At 43.5% G+C, this 17,599-nt stretch overlaps 1 protein-coding gene across 1 annotated transcript in view; it reads right to left on the minus strand.

Moving 5' to 3' along the window:
* NCAPG2 (non-SMC condensin II complex subunit G2) overlaps positions 1-17,599 on the minus strand; it is a 151,570-nt gene that overhangs the window by 82,821 nt on the left and 51,150 nt on the right. The window contains exon 10 of the mRNA XM_032806344.2: positions 12,357-12,452. Within this exon, the coding sequence (XP_032662235.1) occupies positions 12,357-12,452 (96 nt within the window). The remainder of the gene's footprint in view (positions 1-12,356; positions 12,453-17,599) is intronic.

Genomic DNA, 17,599 nt, shown 5'->3' on the forward strand with positions numbered 1-17,599 from the left:
GGACTACTGCCCTTCTGGTGACCAGGGCGGAGCCTGAGTCTGCCGACTCACTCTGTTCGGTGACTGGTGAGGAGAGGGCAAGAAACAGCACCTTCCCAACGAACAGTACTGGGGGAAGGGGACTGGTGCCGTGACAAGGAGCGGCCATGCCTGGGTGGGGACCAACATCTGGGAGACCATCTAGGCGAAGGTGAACTGGGCCAAGGCGCTCTCTGACAGGAAGCTTGCCAGTGCTGGTTGTACAGGAACCGGTGCTTCGACTCCGGTGTCCCATGTCTTGTAGGTGGAGAGCACGTTGAGGACCTGGGCCTTCTAGTCGGCGACCTAAGATACAGTGCTGGTGTCTGAAGCCGCGGAGATGGAGATCTGCACCTGTGGTCTGGTGATCAAGGTTGCTCCACCTCCGTATGAGGTGGTCCCATGATCAGCTTGCCCTTAAATGTTGGAGTCTTAGCTAAGTCTTCCGCCTGGTGTAGCGTCTGTGGTGGCAGTTGGCCTACTTGCTCTTCAGCCACTGGGGCCACTTTGGGCAATGAGGACCCTGGGAGAGACTGGTCCCCTACCACTCCCTGGAGCTGGATCTCTGGTCGAGCAGGGGGGTCCGACCTCCACGGTACCTCCATGAAGGGCACATGGCCTGACACTGGCCAGAAGCCGGGAGGCTCTTCTTTTGCCACTTCTTAGGCAAGCCAATCCTATGGATACGCGAAGGCAAAAATGCCTCTGACAACTGTGCACGTGGGCACGCACACACCTAGAATGGAATCAACATGAGCAAGCATTCAAAGAAGAAAGCATTTTACTGAGTTGCAAGTAAATGAAGGCTTTTGTTGCACTGACTCACCTGGCAGATGAAGCTTTTTTAAAAATACCACTGAAACCTAACTTAAGAAGAGTAGATTGCCTTCATACATTACATTAAGGTTGCAAGACAACAGTTGCCAGATGCACAGAGGGAGTCAGAAAAACAGTTTGAAAAGTAAGCATGTTTTCCTACAAAAACTACTAAAGTGAAAGGTGCCTTAGAAATTCAGATACGGTTCTACTATTTGTTGTAGTGATGAAATTATTTGAACTGAGAATTAGGAATAGCATCAGCATTAACTATACACAAAAGAAAAAATAATGCTTTTATATAGAGGTTTAATTGCACGACTGTTCTATTGCCATGTGTTCATCTAAATCTCAGATGTATTTCATAAAGGAAATGTAATACTGCACGTTAGGTACACTATTTTCAAATCACTTCTAATTCATGTATTTCTCAACCTTATTGTTTCCAAACAGAACAAAGATTACACTTTTAAGTTCTACTGTTTGGTATTAGTGCAACATAACCCACAACTATACAACCTTTAGAAGTGTAAAATGTATATTAATTAATATTTGTATTACTATAGTATTTAGAGGCCCTAGGATGGACCAGGACATCATTTGGGCTAGGTGCTGTATAAAATAGAAAAAAGTAACAGTTCCTACCCCAGAGAATGGTACAATTTATGCATAAAAGAGAATAGATGAGGAATACAAGAAAATAATGAGACAATACTGGCGAACATGATAGGCAGTGGTCTCAGTACACAGTGACCTAACTGTTGTCGCTTTTTTGTAGGCATTACGGAAAAGCAGTTTTAAGGAGGGCTTTGAACATGGATAATAAATGAGTTTTGCAGATGTTTACAGGGAGCATTTCCCAAATATGAGGAGCAGCGTGGGAGAAAGCATGAGATGCTTGTTTGAAAATTTAACAACTGGGAGACTGAGGTTGGCATCATAGGCTGATCGGCGGTGGGAATCAACTTCTTGATAGCAAAACAGAGAGGATAGCAGAGAGTGAATCAGGGTAAGGACAGGACATGAAGTGCATTCAAAGTGAAAACAAATAGCTTAAGTCTGATGTGACAGAGATGGGGGAGTCGGAGGATCAATGCAAAGAAAGGGGTGACAAAGTCAATGTGATGGGCTAGCAAAATGATCTTTGCATGCTCATGTAACTAAAGACGACCTGAACATATTTTTCTGTAATTTACAAAACAAAATCACTCTTATATTGTTACTGTGATACTCACTTCACTTACATCATGGTAAAACTGTTTATGAAAGCTATCACTGGTTCCAAGTTAGGAGGTATACAGCAAACAAGGTTAGATAAAAATAATGTACAGAAGGGGTAATATTAAACCAATTTTTTAATCCTTTTCTAGAAAAGGATAAGAAATGTTGCTCAAAAAGAAGTTTAGCATTCAGTGCTGATTTACCAGATATTTCTCTCAATGAGGGGCATGCTGGCCCCGAAGCAGTCCCTCCTTCCTCCACATTCCCTACATAGATCTCCTTTGTTTCCTGACATCTTGTGCCAGATGGAGAGAGGGCAGAAACTCGAGTGCCAATGATGTAAAACAAAGGCTGAACACAACGTATGTCTCAAAGCCTATGCTGAAGCTGAATTACACAACAAGTGAACCTTCCTTTCAATTTCCATTGAAGTTTCCAAATCTCACCTCAAGGAACTATCCAGGTAAACTGCTTCTTCATCAACCCTGAGACTACAGCCTGCATCAGAACTACCATCCTATGTCACTGAAAAGATCTTTCACATTCAGGAAGGCTTCCTAAAGAGGAGATAACTTACCTGTAATTGGAAATTATTCAAAATGCTTGGCCCCCATATGTATTCCACTGTGGGTTATATATGCACACCATGCACCCAGAGTCAGAGAATTTAAAAGCAATGTCCGATGGTCTACACATGCACCCAAGCCTTGTGCTTCTATCTGAGGTGACAAAGAGCGGGGGAGACCGATCACATTTCAAGTTCCTTCTCTATCATGAAACTGACAGATTTGAAGCAGAGGGGATGGAGGGCAAGAAGTGGCACACAGATAGGGACCACACAGCTTGAAGAAACTTCAGTTACAGGTAAGTAACCTTCTCGTCTTTGAACGATGGTTCCTATTGTATTCCATCGTGGGTGATTGACAAGCAGTACCTAAGTTGGAGGAAGGTGTAAGGATAAGGACGGAAGGGTCACGTGGAGAATCACTGTGCCAAACAAGGCATCTTAAGTTCCTTCTAAGTTGCACAGCCGCCCAGCAGTCTATCAAGTGCCGCACACTTCAAGTGCCCCTCTACCCACTGCTGCGCTGCTCCTGCCCTCCACCTTGGAGCTCCTGGCCAGAGGCTCCTGGAAGCCTCCTGCTTGCTGTGTAGAGCAGGAAGGGGGAGGGAGGGCACTGATGTTGGGTGTCCTCCTACCCCATCTGCACAGAGCTGGTGGGGGTAGGGGAGGGGAAAGGGGGGGAGAGAGAGAGAAACACATGCATATGACAGGGCCCAGGAGTGGGACAGACAGAGCTTGCTGGCAGCTGCTGTTCTGTCTGAACAAGCAGGCTTCAGACTAGCGATCTACTTAAAAGGGCAGCGTACTTAAAGGGGCAATGCATGTGTGTCTCTCTCACCCCCATCCCAAACACATACTTGTATTATTGTTACTTCTTGATACTTCTTTCAAAGTGTGCTATATTAGTTTTTTGACTGGTCTATGTATTTCATAATTTTTATTTTTCCTCACACTTACATTTAATTCTTTGAATAGTGAGTTCTAAAATACCTAGGAGTAATTACCCCTATGGTAACTTTTTAAAAATATATATTATATCTACGTTTTTTGTTTCTACTGGTGGTGCACATCTGCACATTACCTCGATATAGTGCACATAACAAAATTCATTCCGCGCATGGATGGAAAAAATTAGAGGGAATATTGGAGGCATCTGCTGCCTGGACCAAGGAATAGGGCATTGTGAACGTGTGGACAGAGCTCCACGTGTCTGCTCTATGTACGTCTACGCGAGGCACATCCTGAATGCATGTCGTGGTCATTGCTTGAGCTCAAGTGGAGCTAGCCTGTATGCCAGTGGGAGGAGAAAGATTCAACAGCTGGTAGCAGAGTTTAATGCAGCCGAAAATCCATTGGGAGATTCTCTAGGTGAAGATGGCCTGTACTCTAAGTCTCAATGCTATCACAATAAACAGTTTAAGGGACATTTGGTTATTTTTGCTCTTTTCAGGTAAAAGGCCAGAGCTGGTCAGATGTCAAGGGAATGAAGCCTATGTTCTTCTGCAACTGTGAATGGATCTGTCAATATGAAACTAGGAGATCACCGCTGGTAAAAAATTCAGGAATAGGCATAAGGAAACTTTATCCTTATGGAATGCTATAAATGGCAGATCCACCATTATAGCTCCGAGATCCCAAACCTTTCTCACCAAAGTGATAGCAACAAAGAAGGCGACCTTCATGGAGAGGAAGGACTGAGAGCAAGATGCTATTCTTTCAAAAAGCGGGGTGGGAGGGAATTGTTAATACCAAGAGTACCAGATTCAGGTCCTATTGAGGCGCAATCTTTTGCAGGGCTGCAAAGGTTCTTAGAAAGCCTTTCCAAAATCCAGCAGTTAGCAGGTAAGTAAAAACAGTAAACTCTCCACAGGAGGATGGAATGTGCCGAGGGCGAAACCTGATGTCTTGAAAGATAGAACGTAGTCCAGGATTTGGGGAATCGTCACGGCTTCTAGTCACATTCTCTTAGAGAGAATGTCTTGTACTGCCAAGGAACATGCCTGTTCTATAGTTGATGCCCATCCAAACACCACACTATGAGGTGGGGTGAACATAGATTGGGATGCCTGATCTTGCCATTGTACTGGATCAGAAAGAATGGGGAAGTTCAGGATGGTAATCAGTGGATGGGATGACATGTGCAGGAGATTGGGATCCAGAACTGTCTGGGCCGAAAGGAGGCAATCAGAATGACTGTTGCCTTGTTTTATCAGATTTTGTATATCACCCAAGGTAGGAGAGGTACTGGAAGAAAGAAGTAGTTGAGTGGACTGACCAGGAGAGAAAAACGATTACTAACCTTCTTGTAACTGTTGTTCTTCAAGATGCATTGCTCATGTCCATTCCACTTAGGCGTGCACGCGCCGCATGCGCAGCAGCCGAAAGATTTTTCCCCTAGCGGTATGCGTCCAGTTGGCCTGAGTGCCGATGGGGGTCTTCATGGTGCTCAATAGAGGGCCCTGCCAACCTGTCACCCCCTCAGTTGCTTCTTAACGTCAGTGATGGCTAGCTGGAAGACCCTTAGCTCTTGCCTGGGCAAGTACATCTTTGCAGTGTCCTGGTATACAGTTGTTTATAGTCAGTAGTTTTAGTAGTTATATTTGTGCCCCCCACCCAAACACTCTCCCGGAACTGGGACATGCCTCGGTCCCCGAGTTTTAAAGCCTGCCAGGGTTGTGGCAAGTCTAGGAGCAACCCACACACTTCTTGTTTGAGGGAGAGCCTTTTGAAGGAGCACTGCAAGATCTGCAAGGGGTTTCACCCCAGAACCCTAAAAGACCAGGACCAGCAACTCAAATTCTCCGACTCCAGGCACACAGTGTGCATATGTAACCCACAATGGAATACAATAAGGATCATCACTCAAAGAACAACAACAACATGGATTTGCTCTCCCTGCATTCACCAATATACAGGCTGCCTGCATTCTTGTTGTTCAGTAAATTCACTCAAGAAGTTCTGGACACCCTAAAATTTGTCTTGATCCAAGACCTATGAATCTGACCTGTGTGCCTCCTGGCTTGTGAGAGAGTCATAAGTGACTGATGCCCCACACAACTGAAAAAGCCAACAACTCATTAATCCACCTACAAAACGGAAGAGAATATTATCATGTTTCTCACCGTTGAGCTCAAAGAGATCTCTATAACATCTACCTACCTGCCAGAGATACTTTTCAATTTCTTCAGACTGCCCACACAACAGCGAAGTTTACCATATAAATCATAATTGGTGATTTCAGAAGCCATACCACTCAATAAAGCTACACACAGAACAATGACAATGGACATGACGTGTGCAGGTGTTCACCAGTTAAGCCTGATTCATCACTTGAAGCTACATAGTTCTTTTAACAGTTGCTGGTAGAATCACAGAAAATTAGGGTTGGAAGAGACCTCAGAAGGAGGTCTCAAAGCAGGACCAACCCCAACTAAATCATCCCAGCCAGTGCTGTGTCATCCAGGGCTTTGTGTTTATACTCACACTCAGAGGTGTGAGTATAAACCTGACCTCACCTTTGTTAGCGCTACATTGGCTCTCACACACAGTAAATTGGTGTTATACCCAATTCCGAGATCACATCATCCTCCTATTGGAATTGAGGTACCTGCTGCTATCACTCCTATCTTTATACGGTTCTGATGTCAGTTCAAACTTTGAAAGCAAACTGGCCGGCATTCTCCAAAGATCCCGACAAAGCTGTCAGATCTATTGAACCAATACCCAAGAACTACATCCACTTTATTGATGCTGTATGTCACTCTGCTAGGAGAAACCAACCTTGCCAGAAGGAATAACCCCTGCCTCATACCCCAGTCAGCTATACTGTAGGAGGCATACAAAAATTCTAAGACCACGTCTTTGCCTATGACAATAGCCGCTAAGAAACATTTACTGTCAGAAATTACTCAAGAATGCCTAAAATCCTAGCAGAACTTGATAAAATCCATGGATATGACCCATAACAGCAAAAAAAACATGGTCAACCATACATCAGCTCTAACAATACAAAGATGAGTGGACATTTCAACGTCTCAGCTGATCAGATCGCCCACCCAATGCTACTCAGTGGGAAGGTTAAGTGGACCACTTCCAACTGGTCATTACTCCAGCAAATACCCTGGGGTATACCCCACAATTTAGATCTTAGTGTCTTTCACCCTGAAGGAATTGGATGCTGGCATCAATGCCTGAAAACGCGGAAAGCAGCAGGCCAAGATGACAGCTGAACTGGGCAGATCAAAATTTCAGCCCATGTACACAGAAGCGTCTCCTGAGTATGTTCAATACCAGTTTCATCCAGCTCAAGCTCCTGAAAATCTGGTGAAAAGCCAAGAGAGTGGCCCTTTTTAACCATCCAACCCAAAAAACTTTCAACCTATCCCACTCCTGTGTGATATTTTAAAATTGTTTGAGTGACTTATTCTGCCTTACACCACTTATTGAACCACTTCTTATCAACAAACACAGGCTGGTTTTTGCTGGGGTCGGTCCTGTCCTGTACAGCTTCTGAATTTGACAACATATTGAAGATGGACATGAAAGGGGATTAATTATGAAAGCCGTGTTTGCTGATCTCTCAGCCACTTATGATAGTCAGTCATCGAGGATTCCTTGCCAAGGTACTAACGTTAACAAATAACCACCACTTCATGAAACTAATATAGACCATACTGGAGGACTAAAGATTCTTCATGAACTTTTGTGGCAAACAAAGCTGATGAAGACAGTAGAATGGCCTCCCAAAGAGTATTGTCTTAGCACCTACATTATTCAACATCTACACAAACAACCCCAGAAAAAGATGCTTTATCTATGTAGATGATTTGTGCATCAACACACACACACACACACACACACACCACAAGGAGTTTGACATTAACAGTTTGGTGAATTCACCTAACCTAGGTCAAGTACAGCAAAAGATTTGTTATCTGGCATGTTGGGAGAGAACTGGGGGAGGAGGGAGGGAAGGGTAATCAAAAAATGCCCGTTAACTAAGACTTACACTTACCAATGGAATATCCATTTTCAAAGAATTAGAATACAATAAAAGCAATAAAGAATAAAATAGTCTACTCACCAATCCAGTAGCAGTACTGCGCTGTAGAATGTTTGGTTTCTTGAAGCACTTAGGTGTATACAGGTAAAATTTTCTATACAGTAGGTTATCTTATATCACTATGGGCAGTGCATGGCATACACTCAGATCACTAAAAATACACTTAACACTAAAACAATACTGAACATAATTTAATCTTTCTTTGATGACTCAGAAGGCACTTCAGGATCTTGCAGTGCTTCAGTGTCATCATTATCAACATCGATTCTCATTATAGATGTAGACGGTGCAGGAGATAGGATCATGACAGATTCAGCACAATGACAAACACTGGAAGCTGCTTTTTGAATAAATCCCTGATATCAGCTTGCTTATCGTCTTCTGCCTCTTTTGCATAAAAAAAGGAGTGCAGAATGTGCAATTGCCTCACCTCCTGGGCAGTATACTAGTCCCAGTTACTAAACTGAAGATTTGTATTGGGAGATATCAGAAATGCCAGTCAATAGAGCTTCCTGGTTGATAAAGTGCTGGATAATACAGTTTTTACTCCTGAGGAATTCTGCACCACTGCACATGCACAGAATTTATGTCCCTTGTAGATTTCTTTGCTTCCCCACAGAAAATGGACTTTCTGACAGGGAAGCCACAAGAGAGGTCATGCAACTATCCCCAGCAGTATGTTTCAGGTGCCCAGGGCAGCCAGCAGAGATGTAAATCACTGTGGGGCAGGAGGCAAGACTCGGGAAGACCCGGTTGGTGGCTCCTAGCCTGCACCGGGCATAGCTGCTACTCCCAGCTGTGCAGTATGTGACTTCTTCTTCCCCTGCATGGCATCTGGGGCCACCCCCAGACTTCTCCCCACACTGCAGAAAGCTCTGCAAATTCCTCCCCCACCTCTGCTTCCTGCACCCATCTTTCCTCAGCTGCAGGGGGAGGGATCCCTGTACAGGGAGCTGCTCCCCCATCCACCCAACTCCTGTGCATCCAGATCCCCCTCATATCCAGAGCCTCTCACCAAGCCTTACCCCTCCGCACTCAAACCCCTCTCAAAATGAGCTCCATTCCCCTGCACCACTCCACTGAGCCACCAGCACACGGATTCCCACCTCACCGAGCCACAACCAGCTACACCTGGATCCCAACCCCACTGAGTCCCATTTCCCAAGCCTCAGGATCCCTCACTAAGCCCCTCACACCCAGATCCCCCCTGTTGAGCTCTCGCCATCCCCACTCAAACCCCCCACCACCTTCACCTGGACGCCCCTGCAGAGTTCCATTACTGTTGCACCCAGAACCCTCACCCCCCCAACAAATCCCTGTGCACTCAGATCTTCCCCATACCTGGATTCCTCACTTAGCTGCCTGCACCCAGATTACTCCACAGAGAACGCTCTCAACCCACACCTGGATTCCCCCACATTAAGCCCCTCCACTTTTGGATCCTGCCTTGCTGAGCCTGCCTGCCCACACCTGGTTCACCTAGCATGGAGGAGCAGGGCCCTGGGATGATTCTGGGGCAGGCCTGGGCCTTGAACTTTGCCAGGGTTGGGCGCAGTATCACCACTGGTTCCTTGTCCTGGATGGGAGCTGCACAGTGATCTCCCACCTCTATGCAGCCAGTGCCCTGTGCTCCCCAGTGCCATGCTGTAGCCTCCACATTTATATGACAGATAAAATTTGCAGAATTTTGCACAATCTTCAAATATTGTGCGTGGAATTTTTAATTTTTTTGGTGCAGAAAGCCCTCAGTAGCATACTATGTAGCCAAACAACAAGAGGCAAAGAAGCAAAGATGCGAGTCAGTGTATTGGCTGCTTGCACAAAGCTGATGAAGGATGAGCCAACTGGCTGAAATTGGAAGGTTTTCTCCTTTGAGATCTCTCTCTAAAGTGGATAATCTGACTGCCAGAAATACTTCTGGGAATACTGTCGGTATTGTTGCTACTGTTATTGTTGACCCTCGTGGAAACGTCTATCACTGGGCTATAAACTCCCAGCAAACAAGCGACAATGCTTGAAACCCAATGAATGCATTACACCTGGCAAAAAACAACAAACTAACTAATCTAACACAAAGGTACTAACTATATACCAAAAAAAATAAAAGAAAAGAAAACTCTGAGTTAAAAAGAAAAGGGTGAGGTAAATACCACACAGAACACTCCGACTTAAACTGCAGACGGTGAGAAGGAAGTGAGGAGGGTCAGGGCAGGGCAGCCCGTAAATAGCTATGGGAGGGGCTATGAGGGACAGAAGGCACGAGTACTGCTTAGCAATGTTCTCTGGCTTCAGTGTGCATGGTGCATGCGCACATGAGTGGAATACATATCTGCAGCTACTCACTCAAAGAGGATCTGGAGTGGTGGCAGGTCTGCATCTCCCTATATTCCCTCATCCTGGAGCACGAGGGTGTCTACAATACAGGCACAGACACTGGTGATGAAACTCTTCAATCCAGAGTGCACAGGCACCCACACACATCCTGATGTGAATCACACACAGGGATGCTATTTAAAGAAGAATTAGCTGAACATGACAGAATGACATTGTGGCCAAAAGGGCTAACGGAATCCTTGGATGTATAAACAGGGGACTAGCAAGTAGGAGTAGGGAGGTTCTATTAGTGCAAGTGCTACTGGAATAGTGTGTTCAAGGAGAAGTTTTGAAAGATTGGAGAAAGTTCAGAGATGATCCATGAGAATGATTAAATTATTTGAAAATACACCAATAAAAACTGAAGTTTAACTATTGGATAAGTGTTAATTTCACCATACACATAAACCAATGAAAAAAATATTTTCACCAATAAACAAAATTTACAGAGAGGCAAAGTACAAGAACTGCTGCTTGAGAACCCTGATGTAAGCATTTTTACTTCATATATTTTGACAAGCAATGTTGACAATTTGTGTTTCAATAGTTATAAAGCTCTAAATGTTTGAAACTCAGTGTCTACTGCCAGTAAAAATTATTCTGACTCCCCCCACCATTAATTTCCTGCAATTGTGAAAATTTAAATTGTTAAAAATAAAACATGCTTTAAAAACTATTATATCCGTTGATATCATTAAAAAATAAAAATCAAATTCTACCAAGCCCACTTGTAAAGAAAGATTCAAGGACCTCAATCTTTTTATCTTAAAGAGAAAAGATTAAGAGGTGACTAAATCAAAGTCTATAATATCCACAGAAATTTTTATGTGGGCTGTTCAATCTAGCAGACAAAGGTATAAGAAAAGCCAATGGCTAGAAGCTGAAGCTAGACAAATATAGACTGGAAATAAGGTGCCAATTTTTAACAGTGATGGTAATTAACCACTGGAGCAATTTATCAAGGGTTATGATGTATTCTCCATCACTTGGAATTTTTAAAAATGAGGACTGGATGTTTTTCTAAAGTTACTTGTTCACTGCACATTGCTGTCAGCACTGTGTAAGGCACATGTAGCTACATACTACAGCAAAAAGCAGGCTGCATCCATACCACAGTGCACAGTAACACTTGTCAGTGAAAGGTTCTAGCTAGGCATGTAAAAGTTTGATCGGTCAACCATTAACTGAAACCAATAAGTTAAACCTAATAGTTAAACGCCTCTGCTGCCCTGTGCACCTGGGGATCCTGGCTGCAGGTCCTGTGCCCAGGGATCCCGGCTCCCTGGGTAAAATGTGGGGGTGCTGCACCCCCCCCCCCAAACCCCCTTAGCTCCCTGGTTAAACATTTAACTGATAGAATTTTAATAGGTTATAGAGTTATTGCTTTTACATGTGATTTACATCCCTAGTTCTGACAAAGGAAAAGCAGATCTCTGCTACTCAAACCCTTCCCTGCTGCCTCCCTTCTGCTAGAGCCCTTTCCTGCTGCTGGATTCTTTCTTTATAGCAGATGAAGGCTCCAACAACAGGAAGCTGGTGGAGTCTTTCCCCACTGCCTCGTCATTGATGGAACCTTTCCTAACTGACAGTTTCTCCCTATAGTGGGGGAAGGCTCCAACAGTGGGGAAGCAGGGAGATACTAGACAAGGAAGGACTGTTTCTTAGAGTCATGTAGGGTATATGGCCAGGTATAGACCCACAGGCTTCAGGCATGCCTTTACTCACCACAGCACTGTAGATAGTGAGGCATTGCCTTTTATACCCATCTTAGGCAGGGAGCTAGCCATGTAGAGAGATATGCTCCAGTTCAAACTGGAAGTAATTCAGGGAAATCTAATGGCCTATGCTATGCAGGTCAGATTAGATGATCACAATAGCCCCTTCTGCCTCAATCTTTGAAACAAACATATCTATATATACAAATATTGCTATGTTTAAAAATTCCGAAACAAGACAATCCACTGCAAACACTTCTCCCTCTGGGAACAGGATGAGAGAACAAATGTGAAAGTTTTTAGTCACATTGCTTAATGCACTAGTGGAAGGCACAGTGTAAGTGGCAATGATGAGCACAGTATAAGAACCTGTATAGGACACAATTATATGAGGCCCCATTCCTTTTAGTTCTCCATCCTTTAAAGCCACTTCGGATACAATTAAGCTCCAAGTTTTACAGAACCCCATTTTCAGAGACATTTTGTTTTAATACAATTATTAAAAATTGTAATATTTTAAAGAAAAAAAATCAATGTGAATGTTACACTAACTGCAATTTGAGGCTATCCAGTAAAGGAGAATTACCTTTAATGCTCTCCAAAGGATAGGTTGATACAATCTGTACAGCATTTCTTCAACTCCCTGACGAACTTTACTTTGTTTGTGAAAGTAACTCAGTAACTGTCAAAGAAAAAACAATGTTAATGCATGAAATACATTTCATATGCTAGGTTCAATATATTTGAGAAAAGCAGCTTGTTTTATTCCACTATGGCTTTAGTCTGTATAAATACAATAAAACTACTTAGACAAGAGATAAAATTATTTTAGGTCAAGATAGTCTATATACTAAAGTATTCTCATTTTCAGACAGGAAAAGCAGAAAGAGGTATTGTCTCTCACTAGCTCAGATCTACAGAGATGTGCACTTAGGAAGGGCAAAATCCTGGTAAGAGTGCCTTCTTCTCAGCTCCTTTTCATCCTTATTTATCTATCTATCTATAATTTTTCAGGGAGAAGACAGACAGCAACTTTAGTGCTGAGGAAGCATATATGGGAGGCACAAACTCTTCTTTATATTATTAAATATGAAGGAATGTTACTTAGTAGCTCATGTCCTCCAAATACATTACTACAGTAGATTATTTATTATTAAAGAAATGGACACATGCCCTGGTCAGAAGAGGGCATATTCACTCCATGTAATACACAAGATTTAAAAGCTTGTATTTAGCAGTATCTAATACTGAGGTCCTCAGCTTTTCCTTAATTCAACTATAAAAACTAAAAACAGAATAGCACAAAGAGAAGGAACAAAGATAAAATTGCAGGACTACTTATGCCACTTGCTCAGAGGTGTTACAGGGCAGCTCCTATATTTGAAGCGTTCAATCAGATCTCTAAATGCAATTACCTCTCAGCGGAATATTTCAAGTACTTAAAATGAAAGTTAGCCCATAATGAAAGAAAGTCCATAAGTGAGAATCTTCGGAGGTAAGATTTGTATTATGTATCTAGCACAAATTTTGGGTGAGGAACGGAAGTAGAGATTTGGGTTGGGGGGAAAGTGTTGAGTCAAGAGGCCATGGAATTTCTCTGATAATGATGGGCTAACCTCGTAATCCATGGAATTCTGTTATTGTTTTAATTATGAACAAACTCAACATCACTTATTTGTGGGTGAATAACAATGATTTTTTTAAATGAAGTTGAATTCAAGTTTAATTCAGATTTTTGTATTCAGAGATTATAAAACTGGAAGAAAAAGAAATATCTGTCAAATTACTCAGGCAAATTATTTGTATATGTTTTTTTAAATTTCCTAATTGTCACTAGAATTTCAGATTTTTAAAAGATTGTTTTCGTCTACTAAGAAGTTTCACTTGAAAGGTTCATCTATGCTGAAAAAAAGACCAAGGCTTCATTAACATCTTTACTGTAAAACACCACAAAATTTATAAGTGAATAGCACACGCTTTATTTGCGGCCACCACCACCTGATATTTTTAACTATCCCAAGTCCAAAGAGGTGAAATGTTTTGACCAGACTATATATTTCATCAGGTTTGTAGTTAGAAGAAAAAGACCAACTGACTTCGAAGTCACTTAGGTCTTTTTTTTTTTAAAAGCGCCACTCTTAGGTGCCTAAATATAGGGTTTTGAAAACTTTAGTCTTTGTGTATATAAGAAATTCACAATAACTTCGTTAAATGTACAGTAACTCCTCGCTTAACGTTGTAGTTAGGTTCTTGAAAAATGTGACTTTAAGTGAAATGATGTTAAGTGAATCCAATTTCCCCATAAGAACTGATGTAAATAGGGAAGGTTAGGTTCCAGGGCAAGTTTTTTCAACAGACAAAAAGACATTATACACATATACTGTATAAGTTTTAAAAAATTTTAAACAATTTAATACTGTACTCAGTAATAATGATTGTGAAGAGAAGGTTACTAACCCTGTGCAGTAACTGAGGTTCTTCGAGATGTGTCACAGTGTGGGTGCTCCACTTCAGGTGATGGGCCTGGCATCATTGATCGAAGGCTTTTCCTCAGCAGTGCTTGGTCAGAAGGCGTGCACGGTCCAGCTGTCTTGAGGCGCCTGTCTGGTTGAGCATGAGTGCGCAGCTCTCACCCCTCGGTTCCTTCTCTACTATAGAATCCTTGTATCAAATTCCAAAACATAGTTGAGGAGTGTGGATAGTGCAGCACCCACAAGGGGACACATCTCAAAGAACTTCAGTTCTGCACAAGGTGATTAATCCTCTCTTTTTCGAGTGCTGTCCCTGTGGGTGCTGTACTACAGGTCAATGTACCCATCATGGATGGGAGGGTGGGGGAGGGGATTTTGGAGGTACGTGGCTAACTGAAGTAGAGAGGACTAAAAGGCCTAGTATGGCATCATGCCTGGAGAATTGTGTAATGGCATAGTGACTGGTAAAGGTATGTTCTGATGCTCAAGTGGTAGCTTTGCAAATTTCTGAAATGGGTACGTTGTGAAGAAAGGCCACGGAAGTTGCCATGTATGTGTGAAATGGGATCTGATGCCTGTAGGGGGTTCTATTTCCCTTGTTTTGTAACAGACAAATCCAGTTTGATAACCATTTCGAAAGTAATAGTTTGGATATTGCTGATCCTTTGGATCATTTCATTGTCAAGCCAAAGTCTCGGTGATTTTTGGAAAGATCTCCTATCCAGGTAAAAGGCTATTGCCCGTCTGACATCTAGGGTGTGCAGTGCTGCATCCTGTGAGCATGTGCGTGGTTTGGGATAGAATGTGGAAAGGTGAATGAGTTGGTTGATATGGAAGGCTGATGACACTTTGGGGAGAAATTTTGGATGAAGTCATAACATGACCTGATCCTCAAAAGAAGACGGGATAGGGTGGGTTGGCCATTAGAGTAATAATCTCGCTAACTCGTCTAGAGGAGGTAGTGGCCACTAGGAAAGCCACCGTCATGAACAGGTGAAGTAAGGAGCAGGTAGCCATTGGTTCAAATGGAGGTCTCATGAGGTCCCACATGGGGATAGGAAAATGTACTTCCAGATAGAGGTTTTGTAGACCAACCATGAAGCGCTTTGTAATAGGGTGTGTGAAAATTGAAAACCCCTCGATTTTGTAATGGAAAGAATTAATCGCTGCGCGGCAAACTTTGATAGAGCTTAGCGATAGTCCTGAATTCTTCAATTCAACCAAATAGTCTAGTACTGTTGGTAATGGTGCAGTACATGTAGCGATCTGTTTGTTTGAATGCCACATGCAGAAATGCTTCCATTGCTGCTGGTAAGTAGTGTGTGTAGATTTGCATTTGCTGTTTAGTAAAGTATTTTTCACTTGTTCTGAACAGGTTAGCTCGCATTTGTGGAACCATGCTTTCAGGGGAAGCTTCTCTAGTTGTGGATGGAGGGCTTGTCCATTGTCCTGCGACAGAAGGTCTTGTGTTACCGGGGGAATCTGTGCCGGACGGATCGACAGACATAAGAGGAAAGGATCTGGGCCACGCTGGGGCAATCAGAATGATTGTGGCGTTGTCTTCCTGTATTTTGCGTAGGACTCTGTGGAGTAGAGGTATTGGTGGGAGCACATACATAAGTGAGGTGTCCCTCCAGATTAGAAAGACATCCTCTAAGGATTGGGGGCCAAGTCCTGCTCTGGAACAGAACCGAATGCATTTGTGGTTCTGGGACATGGCAAATAAGTCAATGGAAGGGAACCCCCAACCTCTGAATATTCTGTGGAGGGTTGTGGGGTTCATTTCCCATTCGTGTTCCCATGAGAAGTTTCTGATGAGGGTGTCTGTGGTGGTGTTTTGGCATCCAGGAGGCTGAGATGTTTATATTGTAGCAGATACACCAGCTCCATAGCATCATGACTTCGGTGCAGGGGGAGTGGGATCACCCCCTTCCCCCTTGTCTGTTGATGTAGAACATGCATGCTGTGTCGTCTGTCATGTCTCAGATGGATCTGTTCCTTATTAGAGGGAGGAAGTGATGGGAGGCATTTCTCACTGCTCTGAGCTCCAGATATATGTGGAGGTATGTTTCAGCTAGTGATCACTTGCCTTGTGCTGTGTGGTGGTTTAAGTGTGCTTCTCAACTCAATAGAGATGTGTCTGTTGTGATCAGTACTGAGGTCGGGTTTGCTGGAAGGGAATATCTGTCATTAGATTTGCTGATGTCACTTACCATCTGAAAGACTCCAGAACTTTGAGGGTGGTTTGACTAGTCTATGTATGTTGTGTTTGGTTGGTCTGTACACTGAGTTCAGCCAGCTTTGAAGGCACCACATGTGTAAGCCTGGCGTGCTTTACCACATATGTGGTGGCAGCCATGTGCCCTAATAGTTGTAAGTGCTGAGAAGGGGTGACTGTGGTAGCAATGACATGGTGATGTCAGCATGCATGAGCAAATGTTGTGGTACCGATGGTGTCGGTACCTTCAAATAGCTTTGTCTATCGGGAGGCTTATGGTTCTATTTGGTCGGTGCTGGGTCCTTGGTGGTGCAGGCCCTGATGTCCATGCCAAGGTAGATGTTGATGGTAACAACGTGGACAGCACCGGGGGCGGCGGCATGGTCAGTGCCAGCACAGTTGTCAGTGCCATGGAGAAGACATGTGGTGGTTTATGTCTCAATTCCTCCTTTTTGTCTTTCGGCTCTGCAGCACGGCTGGTGCCAGAGATGCCGGCAGAGTCATATGAACTCACGCTTAGCCATCAGCACCGGAGGCAGAGACCATGCAAGGGACTGTTTCTTTTTCTATGGTTCCCGCTGCACAGAGGTCTAGGCTCTCTTCCTCTTTTCTGAGGAGGAAGATGGAGCCGTGCTCCTTGATGGTTCAGACCACACTGGTGAGCACTTTCCAGAGGACCTGTGGTCATCCTTGTCTGACGCTGGGAGAAGAGATTTCTTCATTAGGATCATCTTCAGGTGGAGGTCCAGGTTTCAGTGGACTTGTGCCTTCAAGTTGCTGCAATGAACGCACTTAGAAGGAATAGACATCCCAGGCACCTCCCACAGTGAGAGTGACCATCAAATCTAGGCACTGCCTCATGGCACGAGCCACATCTCTTAAAGCCAGAATAACCTGGCATAGTCCTTAATGTTAATGTTCATGGCCTAAGGGGATAACAACGAACTAGAGAAAATTAACAAAGCGAAGAATAAATGTTTGTTTTTATTTTAAAAAAACAAGCTATGAAAACTACAGTAACTACTAATTTCTATTTTTTTTAAACTCCAGGGAGCAAGGGCTGTTGCCCTCCGTCTTCAGCCAAGGACAGTTGAGAAGGAACTGAAGGAGGCAGGCCGCGCATATGTGCTCAACGGGACA

Source organism: Chelonoidis abingdonii, chromosome 2, assembly GCF_003597395.2.
Source record: "Chelonoidis abingdonii isolate Lonesome George chromosome 2, CheloAbing_2.0, whole genome shotgun sequence".
NCBI classification, from domain to species: Eukaryota; Metazoa; Chordata; order Testudines; family Testudinidae; genus Chelonoidis; species Chelonoidis abingdonii.